At 35.7% G+C, this 22,651-nt stretch overlaps 1 protein-coding gene across 24 annotated transcripts in view; it reads right to left on the bottom strand.

Annotated features, from left to right (window-relative positions):
- Positions 1-22,651, bottom strand: part of DLG1 (discs large MAGUK scaffold protein 1) — a 139,110-nt gene that overhangs the window by 8,580 nt on the left and 107,879 nt on the right. For 8 of the 24 annotated variants that reach the window (XM_064385734.1, XM_064385741.1, XM_064385748.1 and 5 more), the window contains 6 exons: positions 17,868-17,982; positions 11,373-11,549; positions 10,552-10,621; positions 6,089-6,188; positions 3,743-3,784; positions 582-632 (listed from right to left, as the gene is read on the bottom strand). In XM_064385734.1, the coding sequence (XP_064241804.1) occupies positions 582-632; positions 3,743-3,784; positions 6,089-6,188; positions 10,552-10,621; positions 11,373-11,549; positions 17,868-17,982 (555 nt within the window). Of the gene's footprint in view, positions 1-581; positions 633-2,171; positions 2,208-3,742; positions 3,785-5,363; positions 5,398-6,088; positions 6,189-10,551; positions 10,622-11,372; positions 11,550-17,867; positions 17,983-22,651 lie in introns of all 24 variants that reach the window. The other 16 variants (XM_064385738.1, XM_064385745.1, XM_064385746.1 and 13 more) reach the window with 8 other exon arrangements.

Genomic DNA, 22,651 nt, shown 5'->3' with positions numbered 1-22,651 from the left:
CTGGTGAGGGGAAACCATTCCAATGGAAATCAGTAAAAAACAAATTTTTAAATGCAAGTGTGAGAAAATATTTTCTCCTAGTGATTTCCATTTCATTACATTTTACTTTTTTTTTCTGGAAAAAATCCCTTGGAAATTATTAACCAAATTAGGCATTTAAGAAAACCATACAGAAATGGGAGACTGATTAGAGACATTTCAATTGAAGTTGTTAAATACACAAATGATCTATTCACACGCTTTTTGCTGTGACAGAAACAGAGAGAATGCTAAAGCAATGTGAAACAGAAGAAAACTATAATTTATGAGGGTTCTCACTGACAAAACTGTTAAGCATACTGTATTTTCCTTCCACAATATAAACCACACAAGAAATTATTGAAGTAGCACACCTTTGGACTCTGCACTAAATAATTCAGAGATTTTATTTAATAATTTATGCCTTTATGATTTATTCATTTGAATAACAGTAAGTTTCAACTTTAAAAGGATGAAGAAGTTTATCCTGGTGCTTAGTACATAAGGGCATGCAAAGCATTCGAACAATTCAGGTTATTTCATAATGAGTGAGATCTACCAACCTTCTTGTTGATTGACTGGTTCATATGACAACACATATTCCTCCTGGCCACCTAAAATTTAAAGACAAGGACACATCAATGTATTTTTTCCTAAAGGAACATATTTCAAGGGAGTCATTCCATGGACTATGGTGATACAGACACTGCTCAGCAATATGCATTACAATGGTACTGATGAGAGACACCTTTTGAGAGCCATGAATTACAAACCTCACAAAGCCACGCCAAACACTGAGCTCTAAAGCATAAGACACAGAGAGTAGAAATAAGTTCCTGGTGTACGCTGGCATGTCAAGCTGACATCAAGCACAAGAAGAATTTTCAAGCATTGCTGAGCTGCTGCTCCCCACGAGTCCTGGATGCAATGCATGCACGCTGTCATTCACTGCTAGAGCAATGCCACCTGCAGCAGGAACGCTCTGCATCCTCTGAAGGCAGCACTTACAAGAACATTGTTTCATATTTATATGTGGCTGGCAACCACGTATGTCAAGGTGTACAGATCTTCCATTAACTTTATCATGAATTGGCATTTCCATAAACATCTTCAGCCACTGTAATTCTACCCAGAAAGCTATGAATGTATATACTAAACAACTACTATTTAATAAATTAATTTTTAAAGATGAAGTCGAATGCTTTGGATTGTTCTCAGCTCCAGGAAGCAAATTAGCAGTGAATGAAACTGAAATAGCTGAATCTTGAATTTTGACAGCTGTAGGCTTTTTAAATGTTAGTGAAAGCATTTGAAATATACCTCAGTTGCCATCTCTCTAAAAGTTTACTTCTAGTCTAACATCATATCTCTGAGTAAAATTTGTTTGAATGAAATCACTAAAAATCAACTGTGACAGCAGAGAATTTGTAATTCTGAAGACACAAGCTCAAATTACATGACATTGCTTTAAACTGAAGAAAGTACAGTCCTCCAATATTTCACTTGTCTAATTTTGGAACATTCTTTGATGTTCATAAGCTGTACTTTATACAGGCAAAGGAACATACCAAGGCTACACCACAGTTTATGTAAAAACAGAAAGCAGATGAAGGCTTTTATAAATGGATACAGAGCTTCTATATATCTATTCTCTATTTCAAAGAAAATGCAAAAGGATATTTTAAATCTGAATGTTACCATTTCATTAACAGAAATATTTCTCTTATTTTGCAATAAAATTGCATTCAAACTGCCCTACAGCAATAGGTGAAGGAAGACTTTAATTTCCTAAATTGTTGCAAGTGAGGAATACCTTAAGACAGACACAAAACCATGCAACCTGTACATTTTAATATCTCAAAAAGTTACTCATGCAAATGGATTTTAGAAGGACAGTATATACTTTCAGAACCCTTTTTAGGCTTGGGAGAGGAATAGGGAATCACCAACTATCAACTCATCTATAAAAGATTCAGCTCACATAGAATTAGATACTTCTTTGGAGAAGTCACATTGCTATAAGGTCAAAGAATAGTTATGCAAACTACTGAAGAGATAAGAACAAGTAAAAAGCATCCCCTGATTGAGGGCAAAAAGTATATATTGTCACTGCTTTTCAATACTTTGGAAAAATTAGTATTAATAGAATGAACCTTTTGAACAACCGTACTCATCTGTAATCAAGATAACTTTCATATTAGACAGCAGTAAGAAGAAATTAAAAGAATATTTTAATAAAAAGTGCTCAGAATTACACATTGAGATAAACAAATCCATGACATTTGTAATAAAATCATGGCTTCTCAAGTAACAATAAAGGAAAAAACTAACTAGTAGTACCAATAACGAGTTTTAAATATATATAAAGCTAGCTCTCAGAAAAGCCTTGGAAGTGAGGGAAGCAGCAAATTTCTGAAGAAACAGACATGGTTAGATGGTTTTAATGGTGTGTCATTAAAAACTATAAAAATTTCTGTTTATCAAAGTCAACTTCCATATGTGCTCATTTCTGTGTTATTCTCAGGGAACACAGATGCCTCCCTCAATTAGTTTCTTTTCAATTACAGTCTGCAACACCACCAGCATTTTGCATAAATGTATATACATTCTCTCCTTCAGTGTCATCATCTGGAAGAAAATATGTGGCTCATTACCTCTAAAAAGATCGACAGCCAAACAAATATATCTGTTAATGAACCACCTTCCTTATTATCCTGACATAAATTAGGTATTTCTGCAGTGCCCATTACACAGCAGGCAGCCAGGAGCTGAGCACTGAACCATTGTATGACTTTCATTGTTCCTTCTTTTCATGTTTCTCTTCAAATCCTCCACATTCCTATTATTCTGCACTACTCTACCATGGCTTCCAGGTCTAGACTGCCATTTTACTGGGGAGCTGTTCAGTGGGAATGAATAGTGGGATTCCAGTCCTTGCTGTGGTTTAAGACATGTCCAAGCACAGCAGAGCAGCACCATGCAGCCTATTACCCACCACGAGCATGGAGAGCTACTGCACTGGGGTAATAGTAACCACTACTGGAGTTATGCTAGTGGTAAAAGCAAACTAAGTGTGGTATTTAGAAGATGCTCCAGAAAGAGAGAGAACTAGCATGCTGATCCATCAAAACTGACTCCAGCACTGAATGTGTGTCATATGCTTTGAGGACAGTTCATACTAAGCACCCACACTTGATGAAATCAATGAGCTGAAAGCAAGGGTAAATACATGTTTGCTTATCTGTACTTTCATTGAAGTATATACATATTAAATCTGAGTACCAGTTGTGAAAAACTTTTAGATACTTACAGCATTATTTAACAGATTACACAGTTGGGTTACACTTCCACTATTAAGGCTCAGCTACACATAATTATATTTGTCAGCATTAAATTTACATTTAAATTTAACAGGTCTAGCTAGCTTGTGTAATTTTTTTAAAAAAATTAGTAGATTCAAATTAAGCTGAACTACAAAAATCACAGACAACAAAAAAAAAAATATCCATAAAGGAGGTTTGCAGTGATTCTAGGGAGATTTTTAAAAACAAAGACATGGAACAATTTGCAGTACTCCACCAAATACACAAATACATATTTCACCTGAAGCTGACTGGGAAGTTCTATTTTACATGTAAATACCCAGAAAAGACAGACAAACAAAACCAAAGAAAGAGCTGCAAATCAAAAGCTCTGAATAAACAAAGAACTTAAAAACACTTACGGTAACTACTTTCACTATCGCTGGCATTAGAGGTTACATGCTCTGAAATTGCAACACAATGGGAAAAAATAAGGAACATACACCAATGGCATGAGTCAAACAGAAAGAAAATCGACAAAAAATAATCCAGATGAAAGACAATACTCATATCAAAGTGCTGAAATCAATACATACTGCATATAAAAGTTTTAACGTACTTCTCATAGCTCTCAGGATCAAGCTTAATTTCATATGAAAGGAATTGATGTTAATAAAAAGAAAAACATTAAATAGCACATAAAATAAGATTACAAAAAGTACACGAATACATAATTCACATGTAACCCTGCAATTTTCAAGTTTTCACTTCAGGATGAATGTTGTTGTGTAAAAACCTCGGGATTATGCATTTCAACTTTTATCCAAGCAATTTATTGATTGCATTTAGTTTCTTGTAGAGAAAATACTGGATTATATTAGAGGAAATATAGTGTAGCATGTGACACAACTTGCATTAGCTGTGATAAGGCAGTTTTTAAAAGTCTGTGCTGAAAAACAGACAAGAAACATGTTCTGTTTATAGAACAGAATCATCTAGAGGTATTTCTGGACCATATTATATAGTTCAAACTAGCTATGATTATAAAGCCATAAAGGCTGCTTATGATTTTATGTTCTAAACCATAAGGCCGTAAAGGTAGCTAAAATTCTTGGTCTAGACCTAGAATTCCTTTGAAAGTAGCCATTTCAGAATTGAGAAACTAATGTTGCAGCTGCTAGAATTTCATGATTGAGGACAGTACAGAAGTACACTGGCCCTTACAAGTCATTTCACAAACCCTGTGCCTTACAGTTATGCCTTGGGAAGAAATGCTATCCCTAACGACCCGTGGCCACATCCCTTCAGAGATTCCTCTTCCTGTTGCGTAAGTGCCTAACCGTGTATGTATTCAATATCTGTCATAAAAGCAAGGTCTTGGCTTTTTTTATTTGTTATATTAATACATTTAGTGATGGGGTGTTCACCTACAGTTCTGTAAGAGTACACAGCAACTTTTGAATCTGACTGGATTCAAACAGAATTCAAGAAGTGCATCAAGTCACTCCTCTCAGCCCTCCACCTGGTATAAAAATATCCTAAGTGTTCAAGTCAGCCAGAAAAACTCTCCTGGCATTTGTTAAGGAAAAGTTCTGTTTGCTTTAAGTAGCTGTAAACATCAGTCGCCTAGAGAGAGGAGTGAAAACTGTTACCGAGTTAAAGTAGCACGGCAATGGTTGTACTATTACTGTAAAGAGCCAGAAGGTTATTTTTAAATAAATAAAATACGAGGACAAGATATAAGTAACATTAAAAAACAATCACCAAATTAAAAACACAGTACTGTTAAGGACAAACAAGAAAACACTGGTAAGCTTCTGAAAACAAAACAAAAAAAAAATCTAACGTGACAATCACATAAACTTTACATGTTCCTGAAAGCAAAAACTCCAAAAGATTACAAACTAGAAAAAGCTTATGAACCAGTTTTAGTCAACCTCCTTATGCCAGTAGAGCACCCATCTCAAAGAGATCTGTCCAAAAAAAAAGGAGTAATTTTTCAGATGGAGGTTAAAATAACTTGGGAGTATTTTGATCACTTACTCAGGCCTTTTGATCCCATGTCGTCAGGGACCTCCTGCAGAGTAGTCCCCAGAGGGCAAGCAATAAAAAGACAATCACAAAGAAAATAATTGTCAGTAATATATAAAACTGGCGCTACGACAGGAGACAGTTCCTAGAACATCACAGGGAAAAATAAGTCTATAGAATTTGACTTGACTGGCACGTGAAGTGCAATCAGTAATGCAAATGGCAGAGAATACAGTTTGTTTTGAACCTGCTTTGAATTAGCAAATTTATGCAACTACATTTTGAGAATACATTTTTTTTAACTGCTGGCAAGAACAACGAAAATCAGAATAAACTCTCTTTATTAGGAAAATCAAATTAGAATTAATGACTTTGAAAAACCAGTCTAAAGGGACTGATTTGAGAAGCTGGTAAGCTCCATTATACTTTCATGAATACTGTGCTTTCTCCTCCAAGTCAGAAACAGGGAAGCATCACTGACAGCACTGGAAGTCAGTTATTTCCTCCAGTTAGCCAACAGTATACCCCAGTTTATTCCAAACTGGGATGCTCTTGTGTTAAGTCTTATTTTCACAGCAAACAAAGGTTTGCACTGCTTTTGTAGCCTGGTTTGCCACTGGCACCACGAGCTCCTCAGCCTGTTGCAGCTCATGAAACTGTCTCCATGGTAACACCCTAGTGCAGTCTAGCAGGCCCTTCTACTGTGCTTCGCTCTCCATGGAATGCCACATACTTACGGTCAATATCACTGGTTTCCTGCTCACTCTGGTCCTTGTTCTTGTAGAAGGGAAATTTTCGGGAAAAGAGGTTCTTTTTACGCTTGTCATTGAATGACTGCTGAAGAAGAGAAGGAGGGGCAAAACAAAGGATGTCTAATGTCTGTGTGAACAAAGGCCCGGACCAGCAGCTTTGCGGAAGCTGACTCCTACAACCACATTATGCAGTGCACATCTCAGTTTAACACTCATCTCAGCTCATTAGAAAGAGGCTGGGATCATGACTTTCCTCATATCCTCCATGTTTCACATGCTTAGTATTGAGAAAAGTAGTTCATGCTATAGAGCCTGACCTGTTTCTCACAAATATAGGCTTGCTCTGAGAGTTAAAAAAAGTGGAAATCTAAGCTGCTGTCAGATGGCCAAACCATTATGACTCAAAGTCAATTAAATCACTGATATTATCTCATTTAGGGATTACAGTATTTAAAAAAACACAACCAAAAAACCAAGCTGAGGCTTTTGCAAACAACTGATATTAAACAGAACATCAGAAGTATTGTTACCATCCAACTAAAAAAACTCCAAAGCTTGTATCAGTGTTTTACTATTGCAATTCATTGCAAATTCACTGAAAGGACTTACTCTGTTCTATGTAAACCTGCATCTTAACACAAAGATTAAGAAAAGACACAAGTTAATTTCATTGGTTTTTTGTGGCAATTATGTTTTTCAAGAGTGTACTTATAATCACCACATGAAAAACCCTGTATATCAAGGATCATGTTCAGCAACTTTTGACATTAACTGCTCGTGTTGCTGAAGAATTTCTGCATGTCAGTTGCTACAAACATTTCTAGAGTTACTTACATAGACAATTACACCCATATGATTATAAACTATTATTGTGCTGCTAGTCCAAGTGATGGAGAGCATCAATGTATTTTCATTCCTATATAGGTATGTCTACATGTAATTAGCACAGGTTTTAGCAATATCTGCCATATCTTCTGTTGAAGACATCATGAGTACAGCACCTTTAATTTGGTGTTCCAAGTGAACAAAAAATCTTAAAGTATAAATAAATCAGTAATGTTTTAATTGCAATTATTCCCAGAACTAGAGCTAATACAGCTAACTTAAAGTCAGCAGAAATTCCCTTCCATCTTTAGGCATGAGCGACTCACCAGACCAGTTTTGCAAAGACATAAAATTTGCCATATTTTTGTCATTTGGTTTGCAGAAAAAAACTACAATAGAAAGGATGGTAAAATAGGAAAGCACCCAACTTGGTCTTGAGACCCTGTGCTGTAGGGGACTATTTATTTCTAAGCTAAGCAGAGCCTGTGTGCAGCAGGAAGTAAGAAAAGCACCACAGAAACATCTTTTAAAAGGTATTGTTAAAAAAAAATAACCATGCATTCAAGACTCTATAAACAAGTGTTTCTAAAATTTGGAGCATGTTAGCTTTCAAGTAATTGTTTGTCTTCAGCCAAAGTGAGCTCACATTCTTCTATTATATGCAATACTGTTGCAAAAAGGCATATTATCCTTTCTACCAGCATTAAGTATGGAATGAATTACAGTAACAAGCAGGGGTCAAAGAGGACAGAGTTTTTTCAAAAAATGGGCCACATTTTTTTGTGTATAATTGAAAACTAGCACTTGTCCTTCTTAAAAAGAAGGTCTGTAGTTGTGCTTGTTTCCTGCAGTACAACACAAAAGCTGCATCCTGCTACAGGACTAACAATCCTTCTGGCCAGATGTGCTTAGCAAACAGCAGATACTTAAACTTACAGTGATATTATCATTATCAACGTTTTTAAAAAATAACAAGGTGTTCAAGAGGCACATGGTACCATGGGAACACAATCAGTGACATTGAACTCTGGAAATAACAATACTGTGCTAAGGAGGAAATCCATAAAACCTTTAATTGCCTTGCATCTGTGTTCGACTAAAACTGTTGTTCCACTGTAAAAATTGGTAAATTATCAGCCTGACACATAGAGACAAAAGATGAAGTTTCAAGCCAATCATATGCCTGCAGGAAACATACTTGGGACAGGCAAATTTTTATGTTATGGTCCTCTTGACTTTCTCTAACAGAAGTCAAGTCACTGAAAATGATTTCTCACAACCAGGAAGGGTAATGTAATCTAGAGAATAAGGACAACAAAGAAATATGTCCAAAGGAGATCCTTGCTGAGTATACTGAAAATACTGTAATGTAAATTCAAAAAATAAAAGACTCACATCTATAATTGTTTCATTTGGGCAAGTCCATCAGTTTGGTAAAAGGAGACAAATGTAATAAAGCTAAAAGGGTTCAATTTAGCTTAGGTGGTGAGAATGGGCAATCTGTACAGTTAAAATAAAAGGATTAGCTGATTTATTGTGCATCATAAAACATAATCGAGTTCTTCATTATAGTTTTGAAAATATTTCATGACAATTATTTTAACTTTCCGTACAGTAAGTCTTCCTGAGCTAATATGAAACTATATACTGCATGTATAATGGTCAGAGTCAGTTCCACTGCCAAAAAAAAAAGAGAAAAGTAATATTGTACTGATTTTGCCTAAAAGATTAGCCAAAAGATTACTTTTAAAAGATATCATGATTATAAAAAGCTAGAAGGATTTGCTTATTAGTGGAAAATGCACAGTAATTGCATTAAATTTTTCATAAGCCCACTGGCAATCATTCACAGCATTATAAGCAGGAATATATTAAATCAGAAGCAGCACAGAAAATGAGATAAATGTGTATATGAATGGAACAAACAAGAATAAAATGTAACCATTTTTTCTCCAGATTTTTTAGCTTTCCTTACAATGACAGGATCATAGATTTTAATGTTAGCCATCACTAGGGTTATTCCTCAAGGTCTTAATGTAGAAATTTTCAAAAACTGTATCAATTTGGTATTTCATCCTGTTTATGGAGAATTAGCACACACAGACACAGGAAGGCACATGGTCCATGAGGACATGTATGGAGCAGTCAACTTACTAGGAAAAGTATCATGACAAATACAGGAAGAATACTTCAAGGAGAAACTCTGATGTTAAAACATTTACAGCTGAAGCAAGAGACTGTGAACAGTGTAAGTGTTTGCAAAATGAAATGTTACTAAAGAAAAAGAACTGCAGTTCTACATCAATGGCAAGCGTAGTTGCTTTTCCACTCAGTACTCCATGCATTTCTTTGGTGCTCTGTTAGTACACAGGGACTGTGCACCAATTCTGCTTTTGTCAAAATGCTACTTCAAACACATCAGTAATTAACTGTTTGCACTTAATTGGCAGACACCCTCTAAAACCATGCAATTATCTTTCAAAGAACATGGTAACATTTGAAAAATTCCTTAGTGTACTGAAAAGAATCTGAAGTATTTAAGCCTCACTTCATATGACTTCTAAAAAGCAAACTCAAATTACCATGTCAGCTGATAATATTTTATTCCAATACCAAACTACAAAAGCACCAAAACAGAAAAATATTGCCAATAATCCAGTAAATCTACTGGCAGTACCATAATTGTGAATCAGAAAGTAGTTAGAGATATTTATTTTCTTTTAAGCAAATACTTATAGGGGAAAAACTTGACATTTCATTAATAACTGAAACCTTTGCCATGTAGCAGAGGGATGTATATATGAATTTCAGAGTCTTTATACTTTGCAGTCCTACACTATGAGAATATAATACTGAAGCTTTAATATTTTATGTATGCAATTTCTGAAGTTATGAAAACATTGTAACTGAAGTAAATTACTAAAATGCATTTGTGGGATTTACAATAATGACTAAGCAATGCTACAGCATTAATACAATTAAAAATATAATAACTTTTTAGAAATAGTTTCCTCAGGAACATAAAGCACACTTCAGATTTTATTTTTTTTTTAATGGCAATATATTATTAATTTAGAAGGCTCTTACATCTAAAACGTGCCTAAGTTTTGAAATTACTAGTCACAAACTACTGGTAAAAATGGTAAAGTTATGGAATTCTTTCTCAAATTTCAGAATAGCCAAAACATTGCAAAAAGCCTCATCCTCAAAACAATAAAAAAATTTGGCTGCTGTGCCATTATGAAATGGCTATAATTTTGGCAACAAACATTCCTATTACTACTTAAGTAGCCTCACCTCTTTCTCACTACCCATTCTCATCACATGTACTGTGACAGGAATCACACTTGGTGCAGAGCTGTTAGAAATGGCACTATTCAATACTTGGTTAGTATATACAGCTCCTACTACATTACAGTATTAAGTATATATACTTCTATGCTAATTCTTTATACAATTTCCAGTGTTTTGGCAATTAAAGTCTGCTTTGGTGCTGAAAATTATTTCTATTTGATAGAATTTACTCTTTTCACTCAAATCTGAAAGTGATTCTCCACACAAAAAACTGCTGAAAAATGTTACCATTCACAATGCCAGGTGTAATTAGCACTTCATTAACTCACCCCTTTATCTCCTCTTGCTTTGGAATTGAATTTCACTGTCTTCAAACGAGCTCGTTCTTTTTTCTCAACTCTACCACAAAAACACACACAAAAATGTCAGAAATTGGCAAAATTCCAGAACTTCGTTAGCACTTGTTGCAGCAGAAGCATATTGGTGTACCTTTTGTACTATACATTTTATTGCTTATGACACATTCAGAAAAGGAAGCCTGCTAATGGAAAACTGTTATTTCTCAAGTGATGCACTGTAGAATTATTGTGTTTTGTGGCTATTTATGTTCAATACATCCAGAGAGTACAAAAAGGAAACAACACAGTAAGTCAACAGACTCAATTATCAGTCAATAGCAGATATTATTAAGATTCAGAGCACCTAAACTCTTACTTTAGTCTCCACTATGCCAACAAAAACCTCATCTCCATTGGCTACCAAAGAATGATTTTCCAGTTTTCCAGGTTTTGGGCAGAAAGAATTCATGATAGTGTCATGACTTGAATAAAATTCATTCATACTTTGCACCTTTTCATACACAAATAATTATCTGATATTAAACCCACAACTTTCAGTGAGAACAAAGAAGGTGGATGTGGACTACCTTTATTAACTTCAGTACACAACTCCTAGAGCTAAAGGGGGTTTTAATAATTTTTTCATTGAGTAAAGGAGAATCTCACTACAGATTACTTAAAAACAAAAGAATCAAACAAGTGGCTGATGTGGTACAGAACTAACAAGAAAGAGAAAAGCATATAGAATATATGTATTAATCAGATCAGATGTTTAATAACAGACATCTCCAGGTCAATAAAGCATGCCATACCTCCGTTTGCTTGGGATAACTCCAATTTCATCACTTTCTCCATCTGGAGTTACCTGCCGTGCTTGCCACCATTCATCATCAGAAGCATTAATGACATGGAGAATATCACCAAATTTGAAGTTCAATCCTTGACTTGGAAGGCCACTATCTTTAGTCTTGTCATAATCAAAAAGAGCTCTACATTGAAAAGAAAAAATTAAATATAGAAAAAAAGCAGGAAAGAACAGGAGAGTATGAATAGCACAAAATATGAAGCAAGCTGCCTGTGGTATTCATAAATGATTGCATCATTCTGACAGGTACTTACAAGAAGGCTGAATATACTCTCTCATACACACACAGAATGTGTAGTAGAGTACCCCCACACACTTCAAAGCTTTAATGAATGAGAAAAAACTTCATCCAGAGCAAACCTCTAGTGCTTTACAAAAGTTCTACAGGAGACACCTACTGCAATTCAGTAAGTACTCTGCACAGAGCGAGCTACATGTCAGCCTAGGATAAAAAAGACAAGTAAGTATTTAAAGCATAGGGCACTGTCAAAAGTTCTGTAAAGTATACTTCCATTTCAAGTTATAAAATTGAATTATTTAGTAATTTAGTACAGTTTAGTACTGTCTTTAAGTTAAAAGTCAGTATCATCAGTATCCTGCTCACAGGAAAAAAGAACAACTTAGAAACACAATCTGGTCACCACTGCTACCATAGTACCCAAAGGCAGATAACCTTATGCACATTATTTTAGGAAATTCCTGACCATTTTGAGAGAATCTCGCCCTTTCTCCTAAGGGAAGCCTGTTTTCAAATAATAGGCACTCACAATACCTGAGCAGCAGCTGCATAACTACAGTTTTATTAATATTCCCTCTGGCAGCAAGACTGGTTTATGCAACCGACTCCTGTTCCCCTTTTTGCTTAAGAAAGCACAGTTGTCTGGAAAGACACATGGTCCACCACACTATGGAACTGATCTGGTTTACAAGTCATATCTTTTCTGCCTTTTGGATCATTTTATATCTGGACAAGTTCCCTGAGGAAGTGAAGATACCTGCAGTCTGTTTCTCCCTGGCACAGCTGAGGGTTTAATGAGGACATGGAAATGAAAGATGACAGGAGTCTCTTAGCAAACGGCCAGACATACTGCTCAGATTCTGCCTTCTAAAGGACTTTTATATTTTAAAATAGCTCATGAACCTCACCTATGTGAAATAAATGCTTATATGACACAATCCAAAAAATCCTCAAAATTATTTAATCTGCCAGCTCATGTGTTGTCAGTGCTGCACTTTCTGAACAATACCCGAATCAACTTACTCGATACCAAACTAGTACCAAGAAATTACAATGTGATGATTTAAAAGGGTGTCGTTTTCCTTGTCCAAATTCAGCTTGTTTCTTCATCCTAAACACTGGTCTTACATACCTTTTTCAGCTAGATTTTTAGTATCACAGAAATTTTTAGCCCACATAAATCAAAAATTGTTTGCTCCAAAATCTCCTTCAACTTTGTGAGTTTTGCCTTCCTCAAGCACTGAGTGATCTGTATGTGTTCATAACCAGCAACAAGTTTACAGGGAAAAAATTAAACATATATTGTCAGACCAATTAATTTTCAGCATCTATTGCAAAACCAGAGCTGTTTGAGACACCATGCCTTTCTTAGGCTATAAAATAGTAAAAGAAAAAAACAAACCCTAAAAGACTACAGGTATTAATAAAGATTTTTAGAATGTCAAAAAAAGACAGAAATTTTCAAATGGCTTCAAAACATTTGCTCTCCTGATACAAAGAGCCTTATACTTAAGTCTGCAATACCTTTAGTTTAAGTTTATAACCAAATTCAGACTTTGAAATTTGAAATAGCTTGGAGGTTGAAATACCACCTTCCTTAGCAGTGCAACCTTCATAATAAGATCTTTTGGGTTAATTCCACAGCATACTTATGATATCCTGATTATTTTTTAAAAAATCAGAACTCTTTTTTCTTTTTTAATGGCAAAAATATTGCAGGTAAGAAAATGATACAGATAGGAAATAGCTATTCCTCCACATTTATTCTGCACAGTTGTTCAAGAATCACTCTGGACAAGTATAATTTCATATCTCAAAATAAACTGCACATAATCCAGTATGTACTTTCAATGCAGATTCAAGTTGTATACATTTTCACTGAATTAATTACATGCATCGTGACATTTATTTCCTGAGATTTCTTGTTAGCATTCAAGCGATGATTTCTATCAGCTCCATTTTTTACTTCTATTTTTGAGTTTGCATATAAATTTATAAAAGCTGTGAGCTTGGCCTAACAGCATTAACATATATGTTGACTGCATGAGAAAAAATGCTCAGGAATGAAATTAAAGCAGAAATGGATAAAGCCATTATTACCAACATGTGCTTTTCCAACTAGATAAGTGGTTACACAGAGCAGGTTTTGTACAACTAAAGGCAGTTTCATCAAACACATTTTCTCTGGTAAAGTCACTTCAAGAAAAATAATTTTATTGGGCAAAAAAGTCAAAGCTGATGAAGACAGTTGTATAAAAAGATCATTGAGGGTGTCACATAATAGTGACAAAACTATGCAGCTAACGTTTATAGAAATACCAGGAACTGCTAATGATCCTAGAAATGACCTCAAAAGCAAACAGAATTAACAAAAATTTCTTTTGATTCCAAGTGATTAACATGGCTTTTCCTGTATGCCTGGCACATCATCAGCCAAGAACTCACTTCACAGCCCAGATGATGCATTTATCTACAAGCTGGAATATAAAAAATACTGTTTCTATTAACTTCCTGCATGGGGACTTTCATTACAGATTAAAAATGCCACATATGCATTTACTTACTGCAAGTTATAAACACAAATTAACTTAAAAATAAATTCAGTAATCGTGATCAATTAGTGCTTTGAATGCAGACCCATAATATTTACAGTAAAGTTCTATTTAAATTTAAATGAGAAGTCCTGAAAAATTTTTTCTAGAGAAAGTACCAAGTCCTCCCTTTTATTTCACTTTGTATTACTCAGGAACTAAAGAGCACCAAAAAGGCAACTCAGCTCCTTCATTCACAAGTCTAGAGAAACTGAAATTAGGTTGCATATTTCATGAGTGTTTATGCTTCAAAGCCCAAAATGTAATGGCTGTGTAACAGTGCCAAATTTTCCAGAGTATCTTTTTACCTGTCACACTCATTACTTTCAGTATCATAGGCTGTTGACCAAGTTCTACTGAAGCATTTCTTCAACAAAGCAACCAGGAATTCCATCAGAAAATAAATCTCTAATGTTTCATTTCAATAAATATGAATTAATTTTACCACTTCACCATAAATGAAGGTCAGCTTGTAAAGGAGGTTCTCTTTTTCTGAGTTTTGGGAAAGTTGTTTGAAACTTAATGTTTGAGCTCTGAGAATACCATAGAGATGGCCCAATTAATCAGCAGACAAGCACACTTAGCCTGCTGCTAATAGCAGGTCTTATTTTTCCAAAGGACTTAGTTAAAATTTCTTAGTAATTTTAAAACTTACATTTCTTCAACTTGGAGACATAATCTTTTTTTTGCTGTGATTCAAGCACGAATCAGCACCATTGTTTGAATTTGGAATGTATTGCGCTGATCAGAAAAATGCACATAGGTAAATATAATTTTTGATTTTGAATGCTACACACATTGCAGACTGAGATTGGCCACAGAAGATGAGATTAAATATGGAAAGATTTACTCTCTCCATGTATTATCACAGAAATTTGATACCATGAAGGTATCTCACATATGCTTTCTGAATCTACAGATGAGCATATATATCTATATATATATATAGATCAGATGCAAACCCAGAAACATGATGAGAGAATCTGTCTCTGAACAAAGACCAGAAGAAATATAAAGCAGAATAAGAGAAGACACATCAGTACATCTGAACTAGCTGGGGACAGGGGGCATGGTGTGGGGGGACAGTAGGATGTGCAAATGAAGAGTCAGCTGCTGCTGCATTGCTGTATTTGTATTGCCCTCCAAGGGCTGTTTCCTAAATTGCTGTGCATCATTTTTTGATATGGATACAATTACAGAGAAAAACCTGCCATTGTACTCCAAATTGTATTTTTGGGCAAACACAATTGTCTTTTCCTTTATATTACATAATACCAAAAAGTGCTGTTTACAGGCAGACTAGTTTTAAAGATATCATGTTTACAGGTATACAATGATCTATCTAATTTTATTTCTTAATTTCATTTTGAGAAAGCAGCAGAGACAATTTTCAGGGCATTTTTATTTAATAGCTTTTCTGAAATTGTGATTGAATGCCTATAAACATTTTACTGGTGGATTTACCGTTCAATTCAGCATTTTGTTACATAACTGGCATCCTTTAAGGCATATCCAAAACCCAGCACTACTGAAAAAAGATATGTGAAGTTATTAAAGTTGGCTTTGAATTGAATTAAAAGTACAGTATGACTATACCAGAGTGACTTATAATAAGAAAAAAAGTGGGTAACTAACATGTTCTGTCAGTATCTAGCAATATGTGAAAATATTCATAAAAGTTACTTCAATGGGGTCAAAATTACATCAGAAACAAGACAGAACAGATGAGAACCCTTTCTGTGCATACAAAGCTGCCTCCCAGTCTTTGGCAGCTTTTGGTGTGATGACACAAGCAGATCCTAAAAGCCTCTGTAAAGAGATGTGGGTAGAAATGTACTTTTGTTGTGGAATTTTTGCATTTTAGATTTTTGTACTGACTTATAGGAACACTGAATATTGAGCCTCAAAACCCTTCAATGAAACCAGTCCCCACAAGGCTTCTGCTAACAGCCTGGAGAAGGCTGCAAGTTCTGCAGTAGCTGGCAAAGTCAAAAGCTCAACAATTCCATCAGTAGAATAAAAGCTACATAATGATAAAATCCTTGTCAGTGGGTCAAAATATCAGATGTGTGAACATGAGCATAAGCGGTTTAGAACCTAATCAGGCTATAGCTAACTAAGCAAAATAAAAGCATTTAGAATTGTTTGGGCTTAGGTATATGATGAGACTAAAGCAATAAATCTTGGGATTATGGAAATTAAGATCTTGGCACAATATCCATATGTACACTTACCTACCTGTAGAAATTCAAAGATATGGATAACTGTGGTATCAAGCACTGACCCTTACTATTTAAGGCATTTATTTTTAGAGATTTAAATTTTGACCTCCAAAATATTTAAGGCAAATATAAGTAGAAATAAAAGTATGCTCAGATCTGAGAAAACAGAATCCAGCTACTGAAACAACAGGTCAAAACACAGAAACTATCTGTTAGAGTCAAGCTAAACAGAAGCCCTATGAGGATTTAGCTGCATTTGTGTCAAGCATTCAGCAATAGTTACAAGGGACCGTGACTTTCCTCAGCATTGATGTAATTACCAGGGGAACTGCTTGGTGTATGGCTTGCTTCCTTTCCCACAGCTCAGTAGACAGAACACACCATGAACAAAACACTATCTGCTTTGGATGGGAAAAGTCAAGAGCACCTGAGCCTGCTTACTTTTAGGAGGTAAATCAGTGAGGTCCTACGACATTTTAAATCATGTATAACCTTAACCCAAACACCTGAACTACTTGAAGGCTTACCTGCTCTATTGAAACATTCTGGTCCCTACCAAGAGGCTAGTGACTCAAGCCAGAGATGAGCTGATTTGAAGAACTCAAAAACCAATTTATTTTAAAAAATGCAATCCTTTTACCCACATTCCATACTTGAAACATTATGCTTTATCAGTACACGATAACTAATGTAGGAGTGACACATGAATAAGCTTCACCCTGCCATAAATTTCTTGTGAAACCACCTATTTTCTCATCTGCTTCATGCTTCCACTTCCTTTCAGCCTCCTTTATGTTTAACTTGATATGAATAAATTAATGAGTTATACTCAGTTCATTTGCTTTGCATTTTCTCTCCTGGTTACCATGGAAAAATATTCCATAACAAAATTCAATCGGATGGAGAAATAAGGTTCCTTAATAAAGCCAAGAAAACAACTAAAGTAAGCTGAAGGAAATAAGATGGAAATCTGTCAAAGCTTAAGAAACAGAAGACTATAAATTTGAACTCAAGTACTGAACAAGGGAGAATATGAAGACTATTGTCACAAAAACACAAACTGAACTAAGCAAGTTTTTAAGACTTCACATACATGACTTAAAGAAGAAATATATCTTTTTGCTGAAGGATTAATATCTCTCTCAAATCAAAGGACAAAAGCAAACAATAGCACCATTCTTCAAAGTTCATATAGAATTCTCAGGGATATTACTACTTTTTCAGCTATATTACATTAATCAGTCTAAATACAGCTTTATTTTTATTATATTTGCATAAAAGAATGCCTTTATTAATACTTGGTAAATAATTGTATGAAAACACAAATACCAAAAGAGTAAGTCTAGAGAAAGCAGAAAACACAGTAGCAATGCTATGAAAAAGATGATTACCTGACATAGAGGGATCTCTTCTGGCTGGTTCTCAAAGATCCTGATCCTGAACTAATGCTACTGTTCATCATCTGCTCCCGTAAATCATGGATTTTAGCTTCAAAACGACTGTATTCTGTAACAAAGACAGGCATGGCAATTAATTTCCTACCAAACTTCAGCAATTAAACTGAAAGAAAAACTGAAATAATTTTGATTAGACAAAGAAAATATACAAGAATATTATACTTCAAAATTCTGTGATTATAGTCTATAGTTCACAGTAACTATTTTTTTCAAATTAAGACAAACATTTCTACTAATAATTATCAACTTCATAGTAATAAAAAGACAGTTACAGATTAATTTTAACCCATGACAGAAAGGAAGCTTCAGAACATACACATGAAATACATGTTTACAACCAAGAAGTACATTTTTAAAATTGTAAATGTTAAGAGATGGAAATGAAACATGTCTGTACTTCAGAATTACTGGATATGATTGAGATAAAGAATTTAACACTACAAGGTGGGAAATATGCAAAACATCTTCTGAAATGAGACCATATTCCTCTGGAAGCTCAGGAAAGGAAAAAAAATATCCAGAATTCTGGCATGAATTTCAATCCACTTGTAAACGGCATTAGAGATTCAAACTGCCCCCACAGAATTATGTACAATGTTAATCCTGGAAAAACGGATTGTGTTCTTAAGCAGCACTGTGTACTAATAAAACTATGCTAAATGCATTTGATTTTAGCTACAAAGGCAGCCAGGAAAACGGTAATTGTTTCTTCAGGACAAACATCTCCTGAAGTGAGGTACTTACATGCTGTCAGCATAAAATACGAACTCAGAACAAGTTTTTCCTTCGGCTGAATAGTTTGGACTTCAGGATCAACAGATCCACTTGTAAACCCTTCCAGTCAAAGGAAATGTTGTGCAGCCACCACCTTCCCCAGGAGACCACGTGATGCCAGATTATAACAAGTCAACACTGGCAGAGCCAGGGCGTGTGTGCCGCGAGCAGCTGCCGGACGGGCACTGCGCTGCTCCCTGAGCTGCACCCTCGCTCCCTGTGGGCACCATGCTGTTCAGGAAGTGCAAGACTGAGAAAGGACTCTAAAACAAAAAATCTTGAGAAAACCTCTAAACTAAGGTTCCTTCAACGGCCATCTAAAAACTGTGAATGTTTTACCATATTATGTTCTGCAGCCCTTTCTCCCCACACTCATCATACAGGGAGCACCGACAGCATCTATAATTAACCCCATCCAGATTATGACAACATGAACAATCTCTTCAATAACCTTAACTTTTTGTCCATTATAAGCAAAAGCTAGTAGCTTTTAAGATATCCTAGTTTTTAAAGTAGCACTAAGTGTCTGTTTACAAGTAAAGTTCAGATCAAACGCTTTACCAGCACTAAATAAAACAGATGAGGTTGTTTGACAAGAGAATCAAAACCATTATTTCCGCCTCTACCGATGCTATCACCAACAACAAAAGAATGTAAGATAACAGGACAGTAACCAAAGAGGAATGTGAGAAAACAACATTTTTTAGAAAGCAGCATTCTTTAGGGGAAGGGCTCAGATGCAGTGAGAGAACAGCCCACTCCTGCTGTGCTGCTGCTGCCCTGCAGGACCTTGGGTAAGTCACCTCACTTTATTCATTTATAACCAAGAAACTATAAACCTAAAAGATTTATGTATGCCCCTGTAGGAAAGGAAAGAAAGCATGGAAACAATGAGATAATCCCAGTGTTTTCTTGTGCTACAGCCTGTTCAATACTAAAAATATGTGCAGCTCTTTGCAATAGTTACTGCAAAAATACAGATTTCTGTATCATACAATTTTATTGAAGAATCAAACTTCCTCCTATGCAGCACATCGATATAAGAGCGCTACCAGGGAGGCTATTTCCCAGTATTGCTTAACTCTATCCTATATTTCATCTGCAGGTTGCTAGTTTTGCAGCTTCCTGAACTAATTTAATTTTTCTCATCAGAACTCCTGGGAAGTAAGTGCTGAATGAGTGACAGGGACATCTGTAGGAGTAAGGAGGAGAATAATTTCACCACAGAGGCTCCTGCCATATGAATAAAGCAAAAAAAGGAAACTAATGGGCTGGGACTGAGAAGGCTTTATGTTCAAAAGGAAGGAGTGCCAAGAAATTTCATATTTAGGAGAACCTTAAGCACTGTGCAGTCAGAATCTGGTGAGCTACTTTCATGTAGAGCCAGCTAAAATTTGAGTTATATTCCTCTTAACAGAAGGTTTTGTGAGGAACAGGATAAATAGAATTCTCACCATCCTTTGGTTTGGAACTAAAAAGCACACAGGCTTTTAAAAAAAGAAACCTTAGTATTAGGTATGGTGCTACTGAAACTAATGCTGGAGACAGAAAGGAACACAGCAGCAGGACTCTTGATAGCACCAGAAAAGCAGAGTTAGTCAAATAACCAAAGGATCAGCACCTGTGCCCTGCTGACAAAGTAGGGTTGGTTCAACATCAGCTTTATGAAGCCAAGTGTGAGCTCTGCTAATTTATCTAGAAGAGGTTATAATTTGTCTAGGACAGGTTATATTTCTATCTCTGTGATTAAGAAGAGTTGGATATCAAGTGTCTTTCAATCTCTTACTTTCCTTCAGCTTATCATGCCTAGATTCTCACAAATGCTAGAGAACTATTTTCTTCACAATGCTTTTCTTTCTTATGTTATGCATAATAGTCATATATAGTGTATGACAAATTTGATATTGTTCCCCTAAATCACAGTGAACAGCACAACAAACTTCCACTTGGCTGTGACAATATCATACAATGCACACATAAATATGTAACTTATAAAGAAAGAGTTTTGTCATGTCAACATTCCCTAAATTTGGAGCTGGGACAGGCACAAGATGAAAAGGACACTCTGCTTTCTTGGTCAACAGGAAATTAAGAGCTTGGCAGGGAAGGAATGCATTTGATTTCTGGTGTAGTGTTATCAGGGTAACAGAAAGGGCATAAGCTGTTTAAATGAAAAAGTAAAAGTGATTTTAACCCAAATGAAGCAGGCTGGCCACTGGAACTCCATCTACAAATATGCTTCCAATTTCCACAGCCATTGAAACACTGAGATTCTGAAACACTGTTTTAATAAGAACTATGGTGGTACAAGAAACACAGACACACACAATAAAAGAAATTTGAAACCAAAAGAAAACCACACAATCCAACCTCTCAATTCTTTCAGTAAGAATTTGGTCAGGCTCCAAAACCAGATGTATATGCAACAACAATGAATGAAACTTCACTCAGAATCAATTTAAAGTGTGAATTTTAGGAAAGCTGATACTGATATAGAAAAATAAAGGATAACAGGCAGTAAAACTACCGCAAAACACAATAAAATAAGAGCATTCGAATAAGGCCATCTTTTCCTGACTAGAATTTTCTCAAAGTTTCCAGGAAGTTTAGAGGCAGGGAGGGAGTAGTATCTACTGACACAACAGTGAGTTCGAGGAAGCACAAGCACCTCCTGCTTCAATTCATGGCATTTATCCAACACAACCCCACCATCACCAAAGAAAAAAAAACAAAGCCTGCTCAGGCTGACAATCAGTTGTTAAGAACAGAGGATGAATAAATCTGGGCTCAAGTTTAAACTTTGAAATTACACTGGATAAGCAGATGGTGCAAACTAGACTAAATCTGCTCTATTTCATGTCTGCATGTATTCCACAGCAAGAAACAAAAAGGAGAGATTAGCAAATCCTAGAAGATTACTCTGATTCCAAGCTGCTAAAGTGATTTTACCTAGAAATTTGTAATATTTTCAATGTCAATATTTACTTGAACACAAAATCAGAACTCCAAAAAGGATCTGATCACTGAAACTCTCCTGGACTGCCCATCTGGTGGGCAACAAAACAGAAATACACAGAAAAATTGTCTGTGCAGGCAGGGGAAGAGGAAAACGCTGCTGCAAGGGAAATGCATCTGCTCTGGAACACACATTCTAGCAAAGGGGCAGGAGAGCAGAAGGCTGCACAAGGGATGGAATTCAGCAAACAGCACAGGAGGAGCAGCGACTGAAGGAAGCCGGGATGTGCGCACAGGAACAGATGGCAGCGATTCTTACATACAGTGAACCCACGTAGAGCTGAAAAAGTTCACTTGCATTAAAAAAGTATGCCCCTTGCTTCCCTCTTCCCATCTGTCTATGGAAAGCCCTCTTTAGCAGGGCCTATTGGATCTGTCTAAGGAAGACTCCTGTGCTGACAATTTTATATAACTACTGATTTATAGTCTTTTCTCAACTTGCAGAATATTCAATTTTCCTTTTCATGGTGCCTCCAAAGAGAGAAATGGAGTCTGGTAGTTAGGATGGCCATCATCACACTGATCCTGTATTCATCTTCCACTTTTCTTTTAAAATGCATGGACCACAATAAAAATATCATAAATCATTTTTGAGGAGATATTTTGCTGCAATGCTTGTCATTTGATATGAACATTGCCTGGGACAGACCAGAATGAATTCCACATGCTGTTGGTGACTTTCATACACTCTAATGTTTAATGAGCTTGTGTCTCGTTAATCACTTGAAAGACTGAGCCAAGGAATCTCAAAAGATTAGAAAAGCAGCATTTGTATTTAGTTAAGAACACCTCCCACACATCCTGGAAAACTCAGAAAGAGCCTAGGTCCAGTCACTGCTGAGGTGAATCCACTAAAAATGTTGCTGAAGGCTTAGCAAGTACTCACAAGCAATTTTATTTACTATATTAAAGAGTAGGAGTAAGGTTTT

Source organism: Passer domesticus, chromosome 11, assembly GCF_036417665.1.
Source record: "Passer domesticus isolate bPasDom1 chromosome 11, bPasDom1.hap1, whole genome shotgun sequence".
NCBI classification, from domain to species: Eukaryota; Metazoa; Chordata; class Aves; order Passeriformes; family Passeridae; genus Passer; species Passer domesticus.
This window is presented reverse-complemented; position numbering and strand designations above follow the sequence as displayed.